The sequence below is a fragment of the Gossypium arboreum genome, chromosome 11 (assembly GCF_025698485.1).
Source record: "Gossypium arboreum isolate Shixiya-1 chromosome 11, ASM2569848v2, whole genome shotgun sequence".
NCBI lineage: Eukaryota > Viridiplantae > Streptophyta > Magnoliopsida > Malvales > Malvaceae > Gossypium > Gossypium arboreum.
Window position 1 is genome coordinate 41,676,134 of NC_069080.1, and position 26,601 is coordinate 41,702,734.

Consider the following 26,601-nt stretch of genomic DNA (forward strand, 5'->3'; position numbering starts at 1 on the left):
CGTGAATATTGATATATGTGTAAATGAACATTGGAATGATATCCGAGCTAAGTCCCGAAGGCAATTGTGCTAGTAATTATATCCGGGCTAAGACCCGAAGGCATTCGTGCGAGTGGTTATATCCGGGCTAATACCCGAAGGCATTTGTGCAAGTTACCAAATCCGAGTTAAGACCCGAAGGCAATTGTGCGAGTCACTATAACCTAAGGCTTCGTCCGAAGGCATTTGAGCGAGTCATTATATCCGGTTAAATTCCGAAGGTACGTGATTCGAGAATAAGCGATCTTGCTGTAAAATTTCAGTTAATACGCTTGAAAAATTCCAGCAATGAGGTATGTTCATATGAGCTTGAATTAGTTGATTCCCTTCGAATAATATTCGCTCAGTCAAGTAATGAGTTTCCGGTATTTGACTAAGGTGATCCCTTATGTATGAACATAGGGGTTGGAATGTGAAATGAGTATGATATTGAGAATTTGTGCATATGAAACTATCCGTTAGCTTTATGAATGCTATGCTTTTGTTGTGCTGGAATTTCTTGCTCGAACTTACTAAGCATAAATTGCTTACTCCGTTTTCTCTGTTTCTCTGTTTTATAGATTTTGCTCGTTAGCTATCGGATTCGGGATCATTGAAGTCGAAGTCATCCACACTATCAAAGCCTCCATTTTGGTATAATTTTGGTTGAACTTTGAAATGGCATGTATAGGACTACCCTTTTGTTGAAGGTCATGTACCTTTCGGTTTTGTGTAAACTTGGATAGCCATGCGAAAATGGCTTATATCGTTTTTAGTATAGTACTATAATCGTTTGTATGTTGATCATTATGAGGTATGGAATTGTTTTGAAACGATTAGCCATTGGAATGGTTAATCATGATCACACTTTGTGCTATGTATGCAAAAGGGCAATTGAATCATGGAAATCATGAAATAGGTAAAGCCTACCTTAAAGACAGATCTGACTGCAGCAGTGATGTGGATGTGAAAAATCACTAAAAATAGTAGGAATGGTATTAAATAGTGAATAAATTATGTAAATTAACCTTGATGAGTCTACTTTCATATGGAAGAAACGAAACGGTCATAGGAGTTACATGTTAAGAGATATTAAAGTTCTCGTGAAACAGGGCCAGAACGGTTTCTAGATCCCCTGTTCCGACTTTGGAAATTCATTGTAAATTAACCAGAGATAATTAGGAGTCATGCCATATATGTATAGATTCCTCTCTGAGTCTAGTTTCTATAGAAACAAACGGCATCAGTATTAAAGCCCTGTACAAGGATATATTCAATTAGTAACGCACAAAGGTCAGTGTAGTCGAACCCTGGGATAGGGGAGACTTTAACTAATAAACTGTACTAATTGGCTTGACCAAAAATTCAAGAAAAAATCTGTAGATGGACATATGAGTCTAGTTTCAGGGAAAAATTACGAAACTAATTTTTGAGCTTTGAAACTCAAGATATGATTGTTAAGGCGACAGTGATGCAGTAACCAGCTTGTCTGGAAAATTCTAAATGGACTGTGAAAATAGTTAAGTCTGTGTGCACCTTGTGTTTGATTCCGGTAACGGACTCGGGTACGGGGTGTTACAGATTTGAAACAGCTATATTGGCGGTCAGGTATGAAACAAGACATTTCAGAGTTTGTGTCAAGATGCTTAGTTTATCAACAAGTTAAAGTCGAACATAAAGTGGCTTTAATGCTATTACAACCAGTGATGATACCAGAGTGGAAATGTGATAGAGTTACAATGGATTTCGTATAGGATTTGCCCCTGTCTCCGAAAAAGAAAGATGTTATTTGGGTTGTCGTTGATTGACTAAAGAAATCGGCACATTTCATTCTAGCACGTACGAATTTCTCGCTTGATAGATTAGCTGAGTTGTACATCTCTGAGATTGTTAGATTGCACAGGGTGCCAGTTTCTATTATTTCGAATAGATATCCGAAGTTTACGTCACGATTTTGGAAGAAATTGCAAGAAGCTTTGGGTACACGGTTACACTTTAGTCTGCTTTTCATCCGCAAACCGACTGCCAGTCTTAGAGAATAATTCAAATTCTCGAAGATATGCTTCGTTGTTGTGTGTTAAAGTTTGAAGGCAACTGGGAGAAATATCTACCATTAGTTGAATTCGCGTATAACAACAGTTTTCAATCGAGTATAAAAATGGCACCATATGAAACTTTGTATGGTCGTAAATGCCGAGCTCCTCTGTACTGGACCGAGCTTAGTGAGAAAAAGATTCACGAGGTTGATTTGATCAGAGAGACCGAAGAGAAAGTGAAAGTAATTTGTGACAGTTTGAAAGCAGCTTCAGATCAACAGAAATCGTATGCGGATTTGAAACGTAAAGACATTGAATTTTAGATCGGCGACAGAGTTTGAAATATCTCCATGGAAGAAAATCCTTCGATTTGGTTGCAAAGGCAAATTGAGTCTGCGATTTATTGGGTCGTTTGAAATCATTAAAAAAATAGGGCCAGTGGCATATCGACTAGCTTTACTGTTAGAATTAGAAAAAATCCACAATGTATTTCATGTGTCAGTGTTACGATGGTATAGATCAGATCCATCGTATGTAATTTCTCCGGCAGAGATTGAAATTAAACCTGATATGTTGTATAACGAAGAACCGATTAGAAATTTAGCTCAAGAGGTTAAAGAGTTGAGAAATAAAAGCATAGCTTTAGTGCACGTACATTGGCAATGACACAAGGTCAAAGAAGTTACGTGGGAAGCTGAGGAATGTTTTCGGAATAGTGGTTTTGGGACCATAAATCTAAAGTTGAAATAATTATTTTATTATTATTTTAATGTTTACAACATGATAAAATGATTGTGTGAAAATTTCGTTAAGAAAGTTTATCGTTTAATTTGATAAAAATGACTAAATTGCGTAAATTGCAAAAGTGGAGTTCTATTATCTAAAAGTGTCTAATAGCTATGAAATATTAAAGTGGAGGAAATAGCTATGAAATATTAAAGTGGAGGTCCTTATGTGATAATTAGACCATTTTTAATGTTAGTGGACATTTATGGACATATATTAAGTGATTTTAATGTATGCTTGTTGTTAGATAAACAACATTTGTAAAGTGATTTTTGACAAAATTGTCATTTAGGGATTTAATTGAGAAATGTTAAAATTTTGTGGTTAAATTGTGAAATAAATAAAAAATATGGGCTACGGGACGTAATTGAAATTCGGCTAGCATGGGTACAGGTTGAATTGCATGAATTTGTGTTTTTTTTTTAGATAAGGACTAAATTGTAAAAATATTAAAATACTAGGGAAAAAGTGTAAAGTTTCCTTATTGTGTATTTTGGACTAAATTGAATATAATGATAATTAAATAAGTTAATTTTGATTATATTTAGATCAAGAAAAGCAAAATTTAGATTTAGATTGGGGGAAATATAAGATTTTGGACTAGTCGATCCGATCCATCATTTTAGTGATCGAGGCAAGTTCATATGTAATAAACACTGTTATAATTGTGTTTTAAATGCTTTATTATTGCATAAATTGTGTATACAACTTTGCAGACATATTCGATGACGATTTGACAAATGTGAAATCCCGGTTGAACCTTAGGAATAGATTAGGATACGAATGATATGTCATGAGGGTTTATGTGATTAGGTGTTGGTCCGTACGTCTTACCGGTAGCTGAGTTATCCGACATGTGTTGCATATTCTCATCAGTTTGTGTGAGCAGCACCGTGTAGCTTTGTCATGACCGTCAGCTTGTGTGAGTAGACCTGTTGATAGCTCGAGAGTAAGCATTATATGTGATATGAGATTGTGATAGCTTTGGCTATGTATGTGGCACTTAGGATGCGTTTCTCGGGTATCCAATAGTATTCCGAATGGTTCAATGAGTATATTGAAGATATGAAATGGTAAGAAATAGATACGTATAGGTACAGGTATGTATGGAAACTATATAAGCATTGAATTTATGGAAGTGGTGAGTTCATGGTTAATTATGTGTTTGAGTATATGATAACATTGTGATTAAATGTTTTGTACTATGTTATGTTCATATTATTGAATGGAAATTGAATGGTGAGATTTGCTTATTATTTCATAGGAGCTTACTAAGCTTTATAGCTTACATTGTTTATTTTTCCGTGTTTTATAGTGAAATCAAAGCTAGTTTGGATTCGGGAATCGTCGGAGACCTCATCACACTATCAAGTTATCATTTTAGTACTTTTGAGTTTTTTTGGGGTTATATGACATGTATAGGAGTGATGGTCATTTTGTTATATGTTAGTACTGGTTTGAGTCATTTGAGTTGGCTTGTAATGGATGAATGGTTTCTAATGTGTATAGCCATATGAGTTGGCTTATTTTGGTATGTTGATAATGTTTGTATATATGTGCAATTACCCTTTTTTTTCATGTGGTTGGTAATAACTATGTGATGTGTATTATGAATTGGTAAATTGAGTACCTTACGTTTGAAATTTGGATATTTGGTATGTTTGTGAATTTAGGACAATTAGTGCATAATTGAAAATGACCATTTAGATGATTTGAGAATGTGAAATTAGCATGAAATTGAATGGCATATTGTGGTGTTTATGTGACTTGTATTTTTGGTATTGAAATAGCATGAAATATACTTAGTTTAGAAGAGTTTGAATGCCATTTGAAGATGTGAATATGTGCCATTTTTGGTTTGGTGTAGGTGTATACAAATTTGGGTGGCAAGATGGCTTGGTAAATAGCCTATTTTTATCCATACGGGTAGAGACAAACGCTTGACACATGATCAGGTTACACGGCCATGTGTCCCCTGGTGTTGAATTAAAAACAAAGTCAGTATACTCCACACACTCCAACACATAGGCGTGTGACTTGGCCATGTGGCATAAGTCAGTATACCCTACAGGTTTGGCACAGCCTAGCACATGGTTTGCCATACGGGCGCGTGTAGCCTTTTCGAAGGTCACACGGGCATGTGGTTGGCCGTGTGACCGAAGTCAGAGTGTTACACAGGGTAGGACACGAGCTGGGACACTACCATGTGATCCCATTTCGAATGTCCACACGGCCTGTGACACGGGCGTATCTTTGGCCGTGTGAGATACACGGCCAGGCCACACAGGCGTGTGTCCCCTGTATTTTGTAAAATTTTCTAGGTTTTTTTTCAAATTTTTCTAAGTTATCGGTTTTGTCACGAACCACTTCAAATGCATGTTTAGGGCCTTGTAGGCTCGTATTAAGGACAATGTGATGATGTTGAATGATAATTACATGGAATTTTTAAATGTATGTGAAATGTATGTTTAATTGTTTAATAAGTCTGATAATACTCCGTAACTCTATTCCGGCATTGAATACGGGTGAGGGGTGTTACAGGTTGGGGGTGCGAGTTGGACCCAAAATTCATCAGCGCATTTGTGGAGAGGTGGAGACCCCGAGACGCACACATTCATAGGCTTAGTTTTGCTTTCCATTTTTACGTCCTTGAGTGGACGTATACATTCCTACTCGTAACAAGGTAAAATTTATATTAGATTTTACAATTATTAAATAGATTTAAAATAAAATGTTATGCTAAAATTTCATTTAAATAGGTGGAACAATTCACCGAGTTACAGGTGAATACCTACTGCTCTTGAAGATATACTGCTTCTATTAGACCAATGGTCAGAAGCGCATATAAATATTTATTTTATTTTGAACTATATATACATTACATAGTCGATTTAGTATTTAGTATTTAGTATTATGTATATAACTAATATTTTTATCATGTTCATATAGTTTCAATGGACACCATACGAGGATCCGACAAGTCGGGCAGTAATTTTAGGTGAATTCCTATAGAATCTGAACATCTGGCACGTTAGGATCCCATTGGTCAGCTACGCTACCATCAGATGCACTAGACAGATAGAGTGTTGCGGCAATTTGAATTCTGACAACCGATTCCTATGCCACTTGAAGTGCTCGATGATGAGCTCAAAATTGACTTATGGTGACCAGATACGCATTGGCACCTCTTCCACTCGAAATATATTGAAATGTGGGGAAACTGGTACGATAATATACCTACTTGCTAATCGATTATCTTTCTGGAGTTAGCGTGCTATTTAGATTACATGTCATGGTGTAAGATCCATGACATACCATATTTGCTCTCAGAAAAGGAGAGGCGTTGGTAAATCTGTGTTGAAAAGGAACAACAAGGCCTTTTAAATCTAAGGACAAGGGATAGCGAGGTGGGCCCATCAACAACGCCGACGCAATCACTGACCTCAATGGAGCAAGCGACGATGCCCACACCACAGCCACTTCAAATTATGCAAGGTGCGTATCCTAACCCTTTTGTGTATCATTTTTCCACTCCTATGTCAAGTTGGGGACCACATGATGACTCCGAGTCAACCAACAATATATAGGCCATCGTCGTAGGAGGGACCACACGAGGCACCATTGGGGAGCTTCACTCATTTCCAATCCCTATCGCCTTATGAGATTCAAGCCAGTTACGTTCATTCGCCATGGGTAATGCAACCACCTTCGTGATCTTTGTTCTATCAAGGTGAGTTATCTTCCCAACACCCACAACCACAAGCTGATCCCGAACAACCACAACCCTGGCCGGAAGCTGAACCAAGAAGGAATCCAGAGCGTAATTGTCGACCACTCCTATGTGGCACTGATTCCAACTGGCACATGCATTGTTTTATTTTTGAATATTTTTGTACAAATTATTTTTATATTGTTTCATTTAATAAAATAGAAGTTCTTTTAAATATTTTTGTACAAATTATTTTAATATTGTTTCATTTAATACAATAGAAGTTCTTTTGAATAATTTTGTACAAATTATTTTAATATTGTCTCATTTAATAAAATAGAAGTTCTTTTGAATATTTTTGTACAAATATATTATTGACTATGCATTCTACTTAGAGCATATTAAAAAAAATCTATCTCGTCAAAATATTTTTTTCAAAACACATCACATCAAATTTATTTTTTCAGAACCTATCTTGTCAAAATTATTTTTCCTAGAACAATACTTACAATTAAAAAAAATTAAACCCTAAAACTCTAAACAACTAAAAACATAATACCCTAATTTAAATTTTCTTAAACCCTAATCAAACCCCAAAATCTTAAAACTAGGACCTAATTTGCAAATAACCCACTAGGGATTACACGGCCAAAAGTGCGTCCTCATTAGCACTTTTTCCTAAAGTGCATCCACGCCAGCGCTGTAACACCCCAATCCCGTATCCGTCACCGGAATAGGTAAAGGGGCATTACCGGACTTGAAACTCATATCAGAACAGTAAATTTTTTTTTTTTGAAACATTCCTTTAGATAAATACTAAAGACAGTCAGGGATACAATTTAAACCTCTATAAGTACACATTCAAAAGATGCCATTTTCGCATGGCTTATATACATTAACCAAAATATTCTTTGGCCACTGGTCTATTCTATACATGCCATAAAATAATTCTAAATATAACAGTAACAAGCAGTGGATAGTGATAATGTGACTAGTTGCTGACGATCCCCGAGCCTGTAGCTTCGAAATAAGATCTATAAAATAGAGAAAACAAAGTAAACGGAGTAAGCATTACAATGCTTAGTAAGTTTTAAGCAGTGTCAACAGATAACAATCAAATTATAACATAGTTGTTCGTATTTTTATTTCACTCTTCCTTCGGGCATACCATCCCTTTTATCGAATATGCACATCTCATCATATACAATAGGTAGATAAACTTTCACATAAAAGTGAGCTCATGTGACAAAGATATATTGTATAATTTCACATAACCTCTCACACTGATCCGATGTCACAGAATCATAGGAATAGTCTCATAGATTGCTCTCGTATGCATCACATAACTACCTTATGATTTAGTTCAAATCAAGCTCACATATAAACTTGGAGTACATACCTGTTTAACCTTTCACATTGAATATATTTATAAGCAATTCTTATTACGAAGTCTTATAGCTTTAACCTCCACTCGGATTATCGGCGAGACCTTTAGCTCGATGAAATCTCCACACGGTTATCGGGTCTTACCGGACAAAATCTCCACACGTAGTCATCGGGTCTTACCGGACATAATCTCCACACGTAGTCATCGGGTCTTACCGGAATATATTTCAAGTTTCATGTACATTTAATCACATGTTACAACATTCACATCGACTGTCATATTTGTAATTCATTTGCCTCATCAAATATCTAATAATACACACCTTTCACATTTGGTCATTCGGCCATAATATACACACATCGCCTACATATTTCACACTAGCCATTCGGCTTTACCACATATACATATCTCATATATATATTTCACATTGACCATTCGGCTTTACCACATATGCATATCTCATACATATTTCACATTAGCCATTCGGCTTTACCACATATACATATCTCATGTATATATATTTCGCATTAGCCATTCGGCTTTACCACATATACATATTTCACATTAGCCATTCGGCTGTACCACATATACATATCTCATACATATTTCACATTAGCCATTCGGCTTTACCACATATGCATATCTCATACATATTTCACATTAGCCATTCTACTTTACCACATATACATATCTCATATATATATATTTCACATTAACCATTCAAATTTTACCACATATACATATCTCATATATATATTTCGCATTAGCCATTCGGCTTTACCACATATACATATCTCATACATATTTCACATTAGCCATTCGGCTTTACCACATATACATATCTCATACATATTTCACATTAGCCATTCGGCTTTACCACATATACATATCTCATACATCAATTTCAGCAATAGCTTATAAGCAACTCAAATAGTTTCATCAATGTTTACAACAAATTCACATATTCACTACAAGTTGTTTTCCTGAGCAATAGTCACTAAATTATTTATAAATGGAGCTACAAAACTCAAAATCAATTTTCGTTAATTTTCCCTGAGTATAGACTCATATATCTTCCATCCATAAAATTTCCTTTCTTTTACATAAAATAATGACCATTTCATGAAGATTCACTACATATTCTAATATATGCACCATCATGGCCGGCCACTATGTATACAAAAAGGAGTATTTGACATGCAAAACCATTGTTTTCACTACATGCTTTAATAGGTCCTTATAGATTAACCTATCACATTTCACAAGTGTCACACATAAGTCCTATTAACTAAATTCACAAGCAATTAACTAAATCGAAGCTTAAAACTTTCACACATTCATATTCACATATTTTAGACAATAATTATCATATTCAAATAATTTGGTGACTCGGTTTAGCGGTCCGAAACCACTTTCCGACTAGGGTCACTTTAGTTTGTCACAACTCTCCCCACTTAAGAAATTTTCGTCCCGAAAATTTCTACCGATGCATAGTTTAGGATAACGTCCTCTTATTGAATTATATCCATATAAACATTAGCTCATCGATAGCAATTGTAATTCATTACTGATTTCGCATCGTTCTATTAAATCTTTTTTTTTTTTATCTTAAAACAAATACATAAACATTTCTACAAGTATGCACATATATCTCATTTTCTTGATTTCATAAGCAATAATCACTTAATTTAATTCACAAATGCATTTCAAACACATATTAAGCACATATTAACATGTATAATTCACATCATCAACCCACATATTTGTCACCCACATTTTCATTCATGTATAAGCTGTAACCTGACCGAAAGTACACATATACTCAAACATCCCAATAAATATCCTTTATAACTTCATCATATCTCACTATTCAACTTAACCTATTTCCAACAGAAAATCAACTTCCACATACCTGAACATTGAATTCATTTAGCACATTCAATCACCGTTAACGATACCCGTATACAATCGATTTGGCATAAAGCCTCATATAGTATACCGATATGGGATTTATTTTAGCACATAACCCATATATCCAAAATTATCAGCATTCATCAAAAATTCTTACAGACTTTCAAATGTCGAACTTAATCGAAATAATTTCTTGAACATGATTAACAAAAATAGGGGTCATTTAGCAATAGCACATATGACTTCATATACCAAGCATCCCATAAACTAAATCTGTAACACATTTATAACATGAATTCATTTCTTAACAACATATCCACCATCTTAAATCAATGCCTTCGTTCCATACGAGGTCTTACATGAATCTTGTTTTACTCACTTAATGTCTACTGACCAATCTCGCACACACAGTGCTCGGTTGAAGAACTCGCACTCTCAGTGCCTCTAATCATTTGCACACATAGTGCCCTATTCATTTGTTGTTACACATTGAAATGACTTAACCAAGTCTATAAACATCATGTATGTACACTTTTAAACATATTCTTTCATTTAAATTTGAATTAGTATAGTAATGAACACTTAAACTTTGCTCAAATTATCGGCACGAAGCCTACTAGGCACGAAGGCGAATACACATCACCAAACATGATTGCTCTTGAGACCTAGCCGGATATAACACCAGCACAAATGCTCTTGGGACTTAGCTCGGATATAACACCAAGACGAATGCTCTTGGGACTTAACCACGATATAACTCTAGCACAAATGCTCTTTGAGACTTAGCCGGATATAACACCAGCACAAATGCTCTTCGGGACTTAGCAGGATATAACACCAAAGACGAATGCTCTTGGGACTTAGCCGGATACATCACCAAGACGAATGCTCTTGGGACTTAGCTCGGATATAACACCAGACGAATGCTTTTCGGGACTTAGCCGGATATATCACTAGCACGAATGCTCTTCGGGACTTAGCCCGGATATATATAACTCTCGATTCTCATGTATATATATATATATAACAATGCACATTAGTATATCATTTACATTACTTGAATACAAACACAACATGCTTATCGACCATTCATCTTTCAGTTCCATAGCCACATACAAAGATCACATTTATAGTCATAACACTCTTTTAAAATTGCATCACTTATACCCTTATAATTCAATCCAAATCAAAATTCAAATACAAGTACATGATACGTACCTGATCAACTTAACAATTTAAGCATATCCAAGTGAAGTTATATCGCAAATTCTCATAGTCAGAAGCTTGCTACAGCTCGATCGGGATCAAGATTCATTACAATACAACAAACACATTTCAATAGTCAAAAATCATCACACTATCATTTATCACTTTATGGCATGTATAAATAGACTCACGCGTGCTACGTTAGTCCTAGAATCGACTAAACCGTAGCTCTGATACCAATAAAATGTAACACCCCAATCCCGTATCCGTCGCCGGAATAGGTAAAGGGGCATTACAGGACTTGAAACTCATATCAGAACAGTAAATTTTTTTTTTTTTGAAACATTCCTTTAGATAAGTACTAAAGACAGTCAGGGATACAGTTTAAACCTCTATAAGTACACATTCAAAAGATGCCATTTTCGCATGGCTTATATACATTAACCAAAATATTCTTCGACCACTGGTCTATTCTATACATGCCATAAAATAATTCTAAACATAACAGTAACAAGCAGTGGATAGTGATAGTGTGACTAGTTCTTGACGATCCCCGAGCACAGTAGCTTGAAATGAGATCTACAAAAGCAGAGAAAACAAAGTAAGCAAGTAAGCATTACAATGCTTAGTAAGTTTTAAGCAAGGTCAACAGATAACAATCAAATTATAACATAGTTGTTCGTATTTTTATTTCACTCTTCCTTCGGGCATACCATCCCTTTTACCGAATATACACATCTCATCATATACAATAGGTAGATAAACTTTCACATAAAAGTGAGCTCATGTGACATAGATATATTGTATAATTTCACATAACCTCTCACACTGATCCGATGTTACATAATCATAGGAATAGTCTCATAGACTGCTCTCGTATGCATCACATAACTACCTTATGATTTAGTTCAAATCAAGCTCACATATAAACTTGGAGTACATACCTGTTTAACCTTTCGCATTGAATATATTTATAAGCAATTCTTATTACGAAGTCTTATAGCTTTAACCTCTACTCGGATTATCGGCGAGACCTTTAGCTCGGATGAAATCTCCACACGAAGTTATCGGTCTTACCGGACAAAATCTCCACACGTAGTCATCGGGTCTTACCGGACATAATCTCAACACGTAGTCATCGGGTCTTACCGGAATATATTTCAAGTTTCATGTACATTTAATCACATGTTACAACATTCACATCGATTGTCATATTTGTAATTCATTTGCCTCATCAAATATCTAATAATATACACCTTTCACATTTGGTCATTCGGCCACAATATACACACATCGCCTACATATTTCACACTAGCCATTCGGCTTTACCACATATACATATCTCATATATATATTTCACATTGACCATTCGGCTTTACCACATATGTATATCTCATACATATTTCACATTAGCCATTCGGCTTTACCACATATACATATCTCATATATATATATTTCGCATTAGCCATTCGGCTTTACCACATATACATATCTCATACATATTTCACATTAGCCATTCGGCTTTACCACATATGCATATCTCATACATATTTCACATTAGCCATTCGGCTTTACCACATATGCATATCTCATACATATTTCACATTAGCCATTCGGCTTTACCACATATACATATCTCATATATATATATTTCGCATTAGCCATTCGGCTTTACCACATATACATATCTCATACATATTTCACATTAGCCATTCGGCTTTACCACATATACATATCTCATACATATTTCATATTAGCCATTCGGCTTTACCACATATACATATCTCATACATATTTCACATTAGCCATTCGGCTTTACCACATATACATATCTCATGCATCAATTTCAGCAATAGCTTATAAGCAACTCAAATAGTTTCATCAATGTTTACAACAAATTCACATATTCACTACAAGCTGTTTTCCTGAGCAATAGTCACTAAATTATTTATAACTAGAGCTACAAAACTCAAAATCAATTGCCGTTAATTTTACCTGAGTATAGACTCATATATCTTTCATCCATAAAATTTTCAGAATTTTAGGTTTGGCCAATCAATACCAGATTTTTCTTAAAGTTTCCCTTGTTTCACTGTTTGACTAATCTGACCACTCTTCACTACGAATCAAATTTCTCATTGTACAGAAATCAAAATGTGTTCTATTTGATTTTATTTGAAACTAGACTCATTAAGGAGTCTAAGCACATAAATTTTATCTTATAACCATTTTTGTACAAATTATAATTATTTTCTAAATACCAAACAGGGGATTTCGGAGTCATTCTGACACCGTCTCACTCAACTTTAAATATCTCTTTATAGGAAATTTCTTTGCTCACACGGTCTCTTTTATAAGAAACTAGACTAATTAAGCTTTGATTAAATATTTTATTCAGCCTATAATTCCACACCATCAATTTATGGTGATTTTCTAAAATCACGTTACTGTTGCTGTCCTAAGCAAAATATTACAGTTTGCTCTTAAATTTCCAAGTCCAAACACTTATGAACTCACCATTTGAGTTTAAAACATATCATGGCCACATCATATCTTATTAAATCAACTCATTATGTCCTATTATGATTGAATTTACTCAACGTTTAATCACTTAAAACTTACCTCGGAAGTGGTCGAAGACTAGATATCCACGGCTATTCGTTTACTTTCTCTTTTCCCCTATCCGACTTTGATTCTCTTTGCTCTTAAGCTTAAGTAAAACAATAGATTTGCTTAAGTACTTAACTAATATTATTCACTTAACAATCACATTTGGCAATCACATATCATTTAATCTATATCTAAAACAATAGATTTCAATATGTATCATATTTAATAATTCATGCCATGACTCGATCTCATGCTTATTTAATTTATATCTAATTCATGTTCACAAGCAAAGAGCCACTTAATTTATCATGCTTCCTTATACATGAATTTAATCATATTGCCGAATATTAACCCAACATCACAAGCATAATCACCATGAAACTTGCCTTAATACACATTTTATCCCATTGCCGAATGCATATATATATCAAACAAATATTTATTCACATAAAAACAATTCATTCACATCTCTATAAATGGTCATAATCGGACATTATAAACAAATCAACTAGTTTAGCATTCAAATTCTTCTAACCATTCCTCAATCATTTACTCAATGAACAACAATCCAAGCACATCAAAGCATAGTCGAATGTATCATTCTTCTTAAATTCAAAAATAAATGCATGGGCTAACTTCAAAATCTATTTAACAACTCAACTTTATAAACACATATTCGGCTAGGAAGAAAGATTGATAATTTAACGACCTTAGCTTAACATATAATTTGTTGTAACACATCTTTAAGCATTCTTTTATTCCATCAACTCAAAACACATTCATCACTCACAATAACTAAGTTCATATTCGGCAATGGCCTCCAATATAGTGACCGATTCTTCTCAACTAGCACCTAGTGTACACACATGATCATTTGTTTGATTCAAACACCTATCCACCAAAAATTCATCCAAATTAACAAGAACAACAACCACATTCCTTGTTATCTACCATGACCGAAACCCATATTCATTCACCAAATATCAAAAATTTAACATGGGTCCAATAAGGAACTTAGAAATTTACTAGGATTTAACTAATATTTCAAAAATTAACCAAAACTTCTTACCTTAATATTGACCTTAGATGACCGAATGCTTCACTCCCTTCTTCCTCTTTTCATTTCGGCCAAGAAGAACCGATTTCTTCTCTTGTTTTCCGCACACTTTCATTCTTTTCTTTCTTTTATTATCCTTAGTATTTATTTTATTTATTTCCTTTCTTTTACATAAAATAATGACCATTTCATGAAGATTCACTACATATTCTAATATATGCACCATCATGGCCGGCCACTATGTATAAAAAAAAGGAGTATTTGACATGCAAAACCATTGTTTTCACTACATGCTTTAATAGGTCCTTATAGATTAACCTATCACATTTCACAAGTGTCACACATAAGTCCTATTAACTAAATTCACAAGCAATTAACTAAATCGAAGCTTAAAATTTTCACATATTCATATTCACATATTTTAGACAATAATTATCATATTCAAATAATTTGGTGACTTGGTTTAGCGGTCCCGAAACCGCTTTCCGACTAGGGTCACTTTAGGGCTGTCACAAGCGCGCTTTTCCCTAACACGAGGAAAAAAGTGCTGACGTGGAATTTTTTTTTTAAGTTTTCCTCTGAAAATACGTCCACATTAGAGCATTTTTAGGTTTTCAGTCCATACCCATTATTATATTTTGAAACAACCTATTTCCGTAAATAATTTCGAAAATGAATCTTTATTGATACTAACCCAATATTGAGTTCATGAATATTATTCTATACTTACAAAAGAACTGAAAACATTGAGTGTTATGTTAACCTTAAAAAAATTTATAATAAGTAATTTGAGTTAACCTTAAAAAAAAATATAATAAGTAATTAAAATAATACTATTTTCAAGTAAAAAACCCAAAATTAAAAATTTCATTATCTTGATTCTTTATTCCTCTCGTATTATTTGAATTACATTGCGCCACTTGAGTGTGGTGCAAAAAGCATTTTAATTCTTTTTTGTTCTTCCTGCAATAAAGTGCAGGATTAGAAGAAAGGGTTAGTTGAAGCAGCATTGGATCTTCTACTTTTTTAATATTTTCTAATTTTTGAATCACCAATGTCATATCACTTCACTAACGCAAATGCAAAAGCAAAATTACCCTTTATAAATACCTCCCTGGCATATCGCCTTCATTACCAAACATCAAAACTTCAAAAGTGAATCCTGACTTATCTCATTTCCAATCATCTGCCATGGCAAAACTTCGAAGCCGGTCCTTTTGGTCTCATCTCTCCGATGCCTTTCTTTTCTTTGCTGCTGCCTTTTTAGCTCTTGTGTTAGTATGGTCCTTTTGGTCGTATTTCACTCCAACCCCTAACTTCCTACCCACCTTTACCCATCCATCCTCCAACTCCAAAAACAATCTGGTCGAAAGTGGGTTCGGAGTTAACTTAAAGTCCGACCCGAAAGACCCCACTTTTTATGACGATCCGGAGATGAGTTACTCCATAGAAAAGCCGGTGAAGGATTGGGATGGAAAACGCAAAGAGTGGTTAAAGCATCACCCTACGTTCGCCGCCGGAGCACGTGAAAGAATCGTTCTTGTAACCGGGTCCCAACCTAAGCCATGTAAGAATCCTGTCGGTGATCATTCGCTCTTACGTCTTTTCAAGAACAAGGTTGATTACTGCAGAATCCATGGCTGCGATGTTTTCTACAACAATTTGTTGTTGCACCCGAAGATGAAATCGTTCTGGGCAAAGTTCCCCATCGTTAAAGCGGCCATGTTGGCTCACCCTGAAGCTGAGTGGATCTGGTGGGTTGACTCGGATGCCTTGTTTACGGACATGGAGTTCAAGTTACCCTTAGAAAGGTATAAAAACCATAACCTGGTCGTTAATGGTTGACCTGAGTTGATTTATAACAAGACGAGTTGGACCAGTTTAAACGCTGGGGTATTCCTTGTAAGGAACTGCCAATGGTCTATGGATTTGATCAGTAAATGGTCTAACATGGGTCCAATAAGTGAAGATTATGAAAAGTGGGGTCAGATTCAACGATCAATGTTCAAAGATAAGCTGTTCCCGGAATCAGACGATCAATCGGCTCTGATTTATCTTCTTTACAAAGAAAAAGAGAAATATTACGATCATATTTATTTAGAAAAGGAGTTTTATTTTCAAGGGTATTGGGTCGACCTTATCGCAGTCTATGATAACACAACGGAGAGGTATTTGCAAATGGAGAGAAAGGTGGCCAGGTTAAGAAGAAGACATGCAGAGAAAGTGAGTGAGCAATACGCTGCGTTTAGGAAAGAGTTTTTGAAGGAAACTGGGAAATGGAAGAGGCCATTTATCACTCATTTCACTGGATGTGAGCCTTGTAGTGGGAACCATAATCTGAAATATGATGGGGAAACTTGTTGGAAAGGTATGGTGAAAGCTTTGAATTTTGCTGATAATCAGATTTTGCGTAACTATGGATTCCTGCATTCGGATCTACTGGATTCCTCCACTGTTACTGAAGTTCCCTTTGATTACCCTAACCCTTGATGGCGAGGGTTTCTCATAAAAAAAAAAAAAAGTCATATATGCTGGGAAGTTTTTGCTTTGGTGAATGTAATATTTAAAAAATTTTATTTAAGTTATTAAATTATTAAAAAGGTTTCATTTAAGTTATTGGGTTGTTAAGTTAAAAAATTTTTGTTAGTGAGTTCTAAATGACGATTCATAATTGATAAGTTAGATTAGTACCTATCGATCAGTAGAAGAACATATTTTAGATTCAAGTTGATCTCACAATCAGTGCCAAAGATCTAAAAAAAACTATTTAAATTTTGGTTTATAAATTCGTTATGTTCAAAGTTATTTAATGAAAAGAATTTAAACTCTAAAAGGAAAGGAGAAAGCAAATTTTCAATTTGTGTAAGCAATATAAAAAAGAAAGCTATATATAACATTGATTTTTAATAGTTTAATAAGTTAAATAAAAATTTTGAATAATTCAGTAACCAAAATAAAAAATATTTATAATTTAATAATTAAGTATGTAATTTGCCCGAAGAAACACTATCATCAAAACAAAGGAAAAACCAAAAAGGTATGAGTTTGTCATTATTTTATTTAATGAGAATGAGATTTGATTCTTATTTGGTCTCTTCTTTTTGACCTTTACAGATAAAAAGTGTTTTGCTTTTGCTTTATTTTTTTTTTCTTTTAAGGGTTTTGATTAATGCATGATCCAAGACTAGTATTGTTTACTTTGTTTTTGACAAAAAATGAATGGCTTTTCGCATGCAAAAAAGGTAATTCGATTCGAAAAATTTGATAAAATTTTTAAATTTTGAATTAAATAATTCAAGTTATTTGGGTCAACTCGAATAAAAAAATAAGTTTTTCGGTTTAACTCGAATGTGAATTACACAATTCGAGTTATCCAAAAATCCAAATAAGAAAAGGCAAAACTACATTATTTTGATAAATATTTACCTTTTCTAAAGTTAAAAGTCAAAACCATTAAGTTAAAAGGTAAAACTATGTTGTTTTGATAAATGTTTATTAATTAAGTTAAAAGGTAAAACTATTATATTGTTTATGTTCTTAAAAAATTTTATACTTCGTTTCTTAATTAAATAATCAGTTCATGTAATCGCAACATTAAGTACAAATAATAGGATTCGTTAACTCGACTCGACTTGACTCGAAATTTTTTGACTCGATTCGATCTGATTTTAAAAAAAAATTCAAATTGAATTTGGTTGCTAAAATATGATTCGTCAACTCATTTAACTCAAAATTTTTTGACTCGATCCGACTCAACTCGATCGAATACTCACCTCTACTTAAAATACTCCTTTCCCTTTGACAGAACAATTCTTTAATTCAAATCTGAAGTCATTCCTGTAAGATTTGTAGGAACCTATGAAAACTAATAATTAAATAATATTTTTAGCTTTAAAACATTAAATATTAATAGTATGTGATAGTAATCCATACATAAAAAGTAACAATCTTTATAAAAGAATAATTGTTTTTCTTTTCAACATAAAATTTATTTCTTTTAGGTGAATATGGTACATGATTTTAAAAGATTAAAGTAAATCATTTGGTAAATATATTTTATTTATATTTTAAATTTAAAACAATTGATTAAATTAATTATAATGATTCATTTTTAATTAATTACGCCTTTCTTTAAAAAGTTACTATTCTAGTTGTCTTAAATACGAAAAAGGATGATATGAAACAATGATAATTTTTATTTCTTTTTAATAATTTAATGTCACATCGATAATTAAAATGAATTTCAGAATTTTAGTTGGATTTGATTTTTTACGAAAAAATCTTGAAATTCAGGATGAAAGTATTGATGTGACATTAAATTATTAGAAAATGGATAAAGCTTATATAACATCATTGTTTTATATAATCCTTTTCCGAGATACTCACTTTAATTTAATTTTAGTTTTAATCTTATTATTAGGCCAATTCTTCTCCTTCCTCTTTCTAGGTTGAGAGTTTTTGTTTCTGTACCCTATATATATTCAATTCGTGTTGATTAAGTTTTAACTTAGTTGATATCGTTAGATTCTAGTAAGGTTAAACGTATATTTTCTTTTATTTAAGAGTTGAGAGTTGTTATTATTTTCTTTTATTAGTTGATATCGTTAGATTAAATGAAATTTTACTAAGATTAAGTTTAAGAATATGTAATCTCCACAACCCAAATTCCCTTATCAAAATATAAATTCTTTTAAATGAGCCATTAAATCAATTCAAATATTTCTTTTCCTTTTTTAAACCCATTTATGCTATTATGAATTTAGTTTAATTTTAAAAATCAAATAATAAATTAAATACAATATATTATAGGTTTTTTTGAATAAATAAAATTACATTCCTTATAAACCTACTTCTCTTATTTTTACTCTCTTAAAACGGTCAGTATAATTCCTTTAATTTTCTACTATTTCTTTTAATTTGAAAATCCTATTTTTTAAAATATATAAAAATTTTATCATTAATTAATTCAACTCACAAAGCAGTAGCTATTGGACTATTATTTATTATAGAAAAACACAAATACGTTAAAAGTCTATGGAATATTCGATATTACCATAACCAATTCTTGTTGATTTTCAAAAGTAATTTGGTATTAATATCTATAACTAATCAGTAATATTATAAAAGAAAAAGTTGAGTAGTCTAAGTTTCTTTTACGAGTTCTTAAGTTTAAATTAATAAAAGACCAAATAATAAATTAAATACAATATAATTATGTAGATTGAGTTTTAGCTCGATTGACATAGACATTATTGTCAATATAAGAGGACGTGAACTTGAGTGCGCTGGAGCGCATGAATCCTATTCATGGGTTGGGGAATCGCTATAGATAATTTTAGGCATTGTGTAAAAAAAATAGATACGACCAAAACTTATAATGAGATTGTTAAAAAAATTACACTATATTTATAACTTGTTTTAGTAGTTTGACTTAAAAGGGAAAAAAAAATTGTAACCTCCCAACCCAATCTAGACGTTTGACTTGACATTTCAGAAAAAATTGTTAAGGGAATTTAATTTGAAATTTTGGCTTGAAATAATTAGTTTGATATTGCAATTTAACTAATATTACATTGGAATGTTTAATTTTGATTTGATTTCAACTACTTGTTTTAATCGGTCCCCATTATTGGAATGTTTTAAAACTACTTGTTTAATAGTTTAACTTGTGTATGGTATGACTTTACTAGCAACAGTGGAAGTCATAGTTCAATTAAAGAGTTAATGATATTCTCTCATTGACATTGTGTGGATTTATAAAATCGAAAATGGCCACTGGTTGCTTGTTCTCAAATGAGAAATTTATCACAGTCATTTGTTGACAGTGATCATATTAATCATTAAGAAGACACAATGGTGACAATGAGATAAAATAGGATTGTATTGAGTGAATAGATTTAACTAAAAGGAATCAAGGATATCATATGATGGTAACACACATATAATGAGGTCATTGGACAAACAGTTGGATAAATTGCTTTCATAAATAGCATACTATAAAGGTTTTCCAATCATAGTACTTTTTGTGAACTAACTCCATGATTAAGTTATTGCGAATTATCAAAATGATTCTTCTAGACATAATTGCAATTACTAGAGTCTAATTGTATATGTCTGATTGGTCTCTCCGCTAGCTCAACAAAACCTTGATCGGACTACTTTTGAATTAGAAGAAAATTCTACGACTTTAAAAATAATTTAATTGAGTTGATTTAGTCGATGTGGAATTAAATTGGGCGATTGTAAGAATTATTCAACTAGAGAATTTGATTAAAGAATTTTCTTGAAAAATTAATTTGGGAAATATAAGAGATTTTTGGGAAAATTAATTTTGATTAAGTAAAATTAAATTAATCAAATTAATTAAAATTAATATGATACTTTTGGAAATTAAATTTCAAGGATTTGAACTTAAAAATTGGACTTGAGATCATAAATTGGGCCTAGGAGCCCAAAACCGAGACTAAGACCCAAAAACTGGTCGAACTGGGCCGACAGTCCAACCGATGGCTAACTGAACTGATTGGGTCATCACTGGCCCGGATCGAATGGGTAGAAACCAAACCAGCTCGAGGTGCTGACAGTTGCAACAACGATATTTTGGTGGCTGGAAAATGGTCGACGACGGTGGGTTTTCGGTGGTTGAGTAATGAAAGAATTACACTCCCACTAGGACTCTATTAGAGAATTTTATTTCATATTAACTATTCGACAAATAATATTATTTTAATAGATTTAATATAAAATTAAATTTGATACTTATCTAAATAGTATTTATTAATTTAATATTAAAGTGATTATCTTAATATTAAATTTAATATCTTATTAATTTAATAAGATTTAATATTAAATTAAATATTAATTTAATTTAATATTAAAGTAATTAAGTTTAATCATAGTTGAACTCTCTAAACTCCCCCTATATAAAGAGAGCCGTGGGTCATTATTTTTCACACACTTGAATTCAAGAGAAAGTTGTAGAGAGAAAATTCTCTAAAAAATTATTTCAGAAAATTCCTAGAGATTTTTTTTTATTTACAATTTAATCCAAAAGTTTGAAGAAATTACAAAATTACCCATTGGTAATTTTTGTGAATTTTTTTGGATTCAAAACGAGCCCACACTTGACAGACGTGAGCTTGAGGATAACGGAGAAAACTACTCGGTTAAAGAGTTCATCCTAAACGAATCAAAAAGATATAATTTTGATTTAGTGTTTATTACTTTAGATATCACAACTAAGTTCTTGTTTTGGATTTTTTTTTAAAACTCTGGCTTTTCCCTAAATTTAGTTTTCATTTGATTTTCCAACAATGGGTATCAAAGTCAGGTTGTGCTTTATCTATAAGTGTAAACAGATAATCAAAATAAATTTCTTTTCTTCTTGAATGATTTGATTACATAGAAAGTGACATTCTTTAGATCTTATGCATGTTTTGAGTTATATATGGGAATGGATGCGATATTATCCATTTGTTATATAATTGTTTTTTCCAAGGTTGTGGTTCTTAAGAAATAGACCGTTGACTATCATCTCCAAGTAGGATTGTTTTTTTTTAATTCATAAAATTCTTATGAGTAGAAAATGGACATAAGGCTTAAATGTATTTTTTCCAAAAGAAGTCCATGACGAGGAAAAGATGGAGTGATGATGGTTGAAGTCCAAATGAATGCCTTGTGGTGAAAAACTATGTAACTTTTTTTTTTTTCATTTATTTTCAAAGAAATAGAACCATGGAAACCTTGACAAACAATTTTATTTTAATTATTTATAGTATTTATATTATGTGATGATATAATTCGATATATATGAGATGATCCATAATTGATCGATTAAAAAAAATAAGAAGTGTGGTAATGAGAAGGTGCATGTCTAATACTGGCTCTGGCTAGGAAATGCTTGGTTTTTAAGTGGTTAAATTTGACTCATCTCCCTTTCCTTGGACTTTACCTAGTACACGATTTACATTCACTTATTCGGGTCTTCCCTTAAAAGAAAAATTGTGGAAAATTAAAATTGTTTGTTTTATGATTGATTGATTTTTTTAAATATTATAAAATTGTCATAACATGCCAAGCATATATTAGAAGCATGTCATATAGATTAGTTAAGAATGCCATTAGGACTATTGTCTGATCATTCTTGAAATATGGGATAAAAAAACCTTGCATGTTATTTTAAAATATTGAGTGAGAGAATGTTCTTGAACAAGACTTACGACCTCCATTGATAGTCCCTAAGTGATAGAATGAAAAAGTTTCAAGCTGGTCCCCACCCCGGCCGCACCCCAAGGTAAACTTTATCACGTGAGTTCCCTGGATGAGATTTCCTTTTAAGGACAACTAGTCATGCATGACTCTTAGTGAGATTGTCCTAAGGTGACTCACAAATGAAAGTGTGTTCATGATGGGTGTTGAGTAAATTATTACACACTCAAGATCTTTTCTTATTAAATAGTTTCCCAAGAAACGATATTAAGCTAGAGATGATGACCAAATGTTAAACGATCGTTGGTTTTTGTGGAGTCTTGAGAATTAAGATTCATGACTTGGTTGGATGAAATTCATGTACTTGCTAATTAATAATGGAACCCCAAGAAAATATGGTTGATGGGTGTGAGAATAATCATAGCAATGAAAAAAATATTTTTTCAAGGTTTTAATACAAGACGCATGTATCGTACTGCATTCTTGATATGTTGTTGAAATGAAAATATTTGTTTAATATAAGGATAGTAATTAGTGAATCTTTATTTTTCAGTTTAAATATGTCTCATACTCCTCTTATTAGCATTCTTACTAAGAATAAATTGAATTGGGATAACTTTCGAGAATGGAAACAAAACTTGCTAATAGTTTTCAGCTGTGAGCAAGACAAATTTGTTCTTGATGAAATGTGTCTTTCTGGAGCTCAGCCCAAAGCAAGAAATCGTTGGAGAGACTCTAATTCAATTGCTCGATGTTATAAGTTAGAAAGCATAAGTAGTGTGTTGTAAAAGCAGCACTAGAATTTACGTACTGCCAAAGAGATCATGACAAAGTTGGAGGATTTGCTTGGAGGCCAATTCGCATTTGCTCGACAATCCATTATTACAAATTTGATGAACTCTTAGCAAAAATATGACACTCTGGTCAAAGAACATTTATTAAGCTTATGGGATTCTTTGCAAAAGCCGAGGGTAATGGGATTGAGCTAGATGTGAACACGTAGATTGAAATAGTGTTCAAATCCTTAACCAATGAGTTTATTGGTTTTAGGGTTGTTTATAACTTGGGGAATAAGGCGCTTACCTTGACTCAACTCATGAAGCAATTTCAATCTAATGAGTTGATGCTAAATGGTTGTAAGATAGTTTAGGAGAAATGTAAGACAAACTTAGCTGTGGGCCCCTCATCCTCTAAGGGGAAGCAAAAAGGTAAGGGAAAGAAGAAATTGACTAAGTCTTCGGTTCCACCTCGTATGGATAGGAAGAAGGCTAAGAAGTCAAAAGATCTTAAAAAGATCAAATGTTTCTTTTGCAACAGGAAAGGGCATTTCAGATCAAACTGCAAGGAGTATTTGGAGTACCTAGTTGAAGAGGGCAAAGGTATGGAACTCTTTATTGTTGAAGCTTACTTAGTGGAAGAATCAATTGAAAACTGAATTATTAATTCTGAAGCCACTAACCAAGCGTGTGTTTTTTTACAGGGGCTCAGCAAAACAAGAAGTCTGCGTGATAAGAGCCTCTCGTTGTAGACCGAAAATGAGAGATATGTTTCAACCGAAGCAGTAGGAGATGTTATTTTGCATTTTGATAATTTTAAGAAGATTATTTTAAAGAACATACTTTATGTGCCTCATTTTAAGAGGAAGTTAATTTCTGTAGCATGTTTATTTTATGACAGCTATACCTTGACATTCAATAAAAGGGATTGCTATTCATAGAAATTGTTCCTTAATCTATAATGGATGGATGGAAAGCAATCTCTACTTTGTCAAACCAAATAACTACTCGGTGCTGCAAACTGAAATAATGAATAAAAAGCTTAAAACTTCTCACTCTAATGAGGGGTACCTTAGGCATTTAAGACTTGGTCATATTAACCAAGAAAAAATTATTGGACTCGTGAAAGATGGCCCATTAAGTATGCTTAAGGAAGTTAGTCTTCCACAATGCGAATCTTACTTTGAAGGTAAAATGACTAATAGGTATGCAAAAGGTACAAGGGTCAACCAACCTTTAGAACTTGTGCACATTGATGTTTGTGGTCCCATGAGAATTAGTGCCAAGGAAGTTACGATTATTACGTGACTTTCATCGATGACTATTCTCGATATGGATATGTGTATCTAATGCACTGCAAAAGTAAAACCTTTGATAAATTTTGAGATTTTCCTACAGGAATGGAAAATCAATTAGGTTTATCCATAAAGAATCTTCGGTTTGACCAAAGTGGGGAATAATCGTCCAACGAGTTCTTAAGATACCTCATAAAGAATGAGATTTTATCCCAATGGACTACGCCAAATTTCTACAGCAAAATGATGTAGCTGAGAGAATGAATAGAACTTTTCTTGACATGGTTTATTCAATTTTAAGCTATTCACAACTCCCTATATTTTTCTGGGGATATGCGATACAAACAACTTGCTATATTTTGAATGATGTGCCAACTAAGTTTGCTTGTAAGACACCTTATGAACTGTGGCATGAAAAGAAACTCGCTCTAAGTCACTTTAGAATATGGGGTTATCCAGCACATATTTTGGATAAGGATGCAAAGAAGTTGGGTGCACGGATAGAATTGTGCATGTTTGTAGGATATCTGAAAGGAGCAAATAGTGGATTATTCTACAATATGAAAGATAAAACAATCAAAGTTTCTACTCATGCTATTTTTCTTGAGGAAAACTACATGAATAGCTTTAAGCCTAAAAGTAAAGTGGTACTTAAGGAACTTTCAGGAGTTGTAAAATAATCACCAAGTTTAATTTTTGAGAAAGTTGTAGAAAGACCTGTAAAAAATCAACAACATAAGGGAATTCGTCATAGTGCAAGAGTTTGTAAGAAACTGAACTTCTTCATCTATTATAGTAGTATTTATAATACAAAAGCCAATCATGAGGATGATGATCCACTCACTACGATGAGGTTATGCAGGACACTGATTCCAAGCTTTGGAAACAGCCATGGATGCAGAGATGGATTTTATGAAATCCAATACGGTGTGGAAATATGTAAACTTACTGGTTGGGATTAAACCCATAAGGTGTAAATAGATCTACAATAAGAACAAAAATGCAAAAGGGAAAGCGGAAACACATAAAGCTAGACTTGTAAGACTACATATAGAGAGAAGGTATTGATTACGATGAGACTTTCTCTCCGGTAGCCATGCTCAAGTCTATTTGCATATCTATTTGCATACTCTTATCCATTATTGCTACTCTCAATTAAAAGATCTAGTAAATGGATGTAAAGACAACATTCTTGAATGATTATCTTGATGAGACCATTTATATGGTTCAACCCACTGACTATGTTGTCAAAGGTGGAGAAAGTTTGCAAACTACTAAGATCCATTTATAAATTTAAGTAGACGTCTCGCTCATAGAATAAAAGATTTGATCAAACGATCATGACTTTTGTGTTTATAAACATATAAGGGACAAAAAAGTGGTCCTCCTCATTTTGTATATTGATGATATTCTACTTATCGAAAACGATGTAAGAGAATTGTCATCGGTTAAACTGTGGTTAGCTCAACAATTTAGCATGAAGATTTGTGTAAAGCTAGTTATATTCTTGGAATTCGAATCCTTAGGAATCGAAAGAATAAAACGATAGCTCTATCACAAGCTTCATACATTGATAAGGTACTAGAACATTTTGCAATGACT

The 26,601-nt window shown here is 33.0% G+C and overlaps 1 protein-coding gene across 1 annotated transcript; it reads left to right on the top strand.

Moving 5' to 3' along the window:
- Window positions 1–15,638: 15,638 nt before the first annotated feature.
- LOC108472935 (putative glycosyltransferase 7) lies at window positions 15,639–17,421 on the top strand. The gene is given in 1 exon segment (XM_017774502.2): window positions 15,639–17,421. A coding segment is annotated over 1 exon segment (1,299 nt). The 5' UTR covers window positions 15,639–15,911; the 3' UTR covers window positions 17,211–17,421.
- Window positions 17,422–26,601: the final 9,180 nt, after the last annotated feature.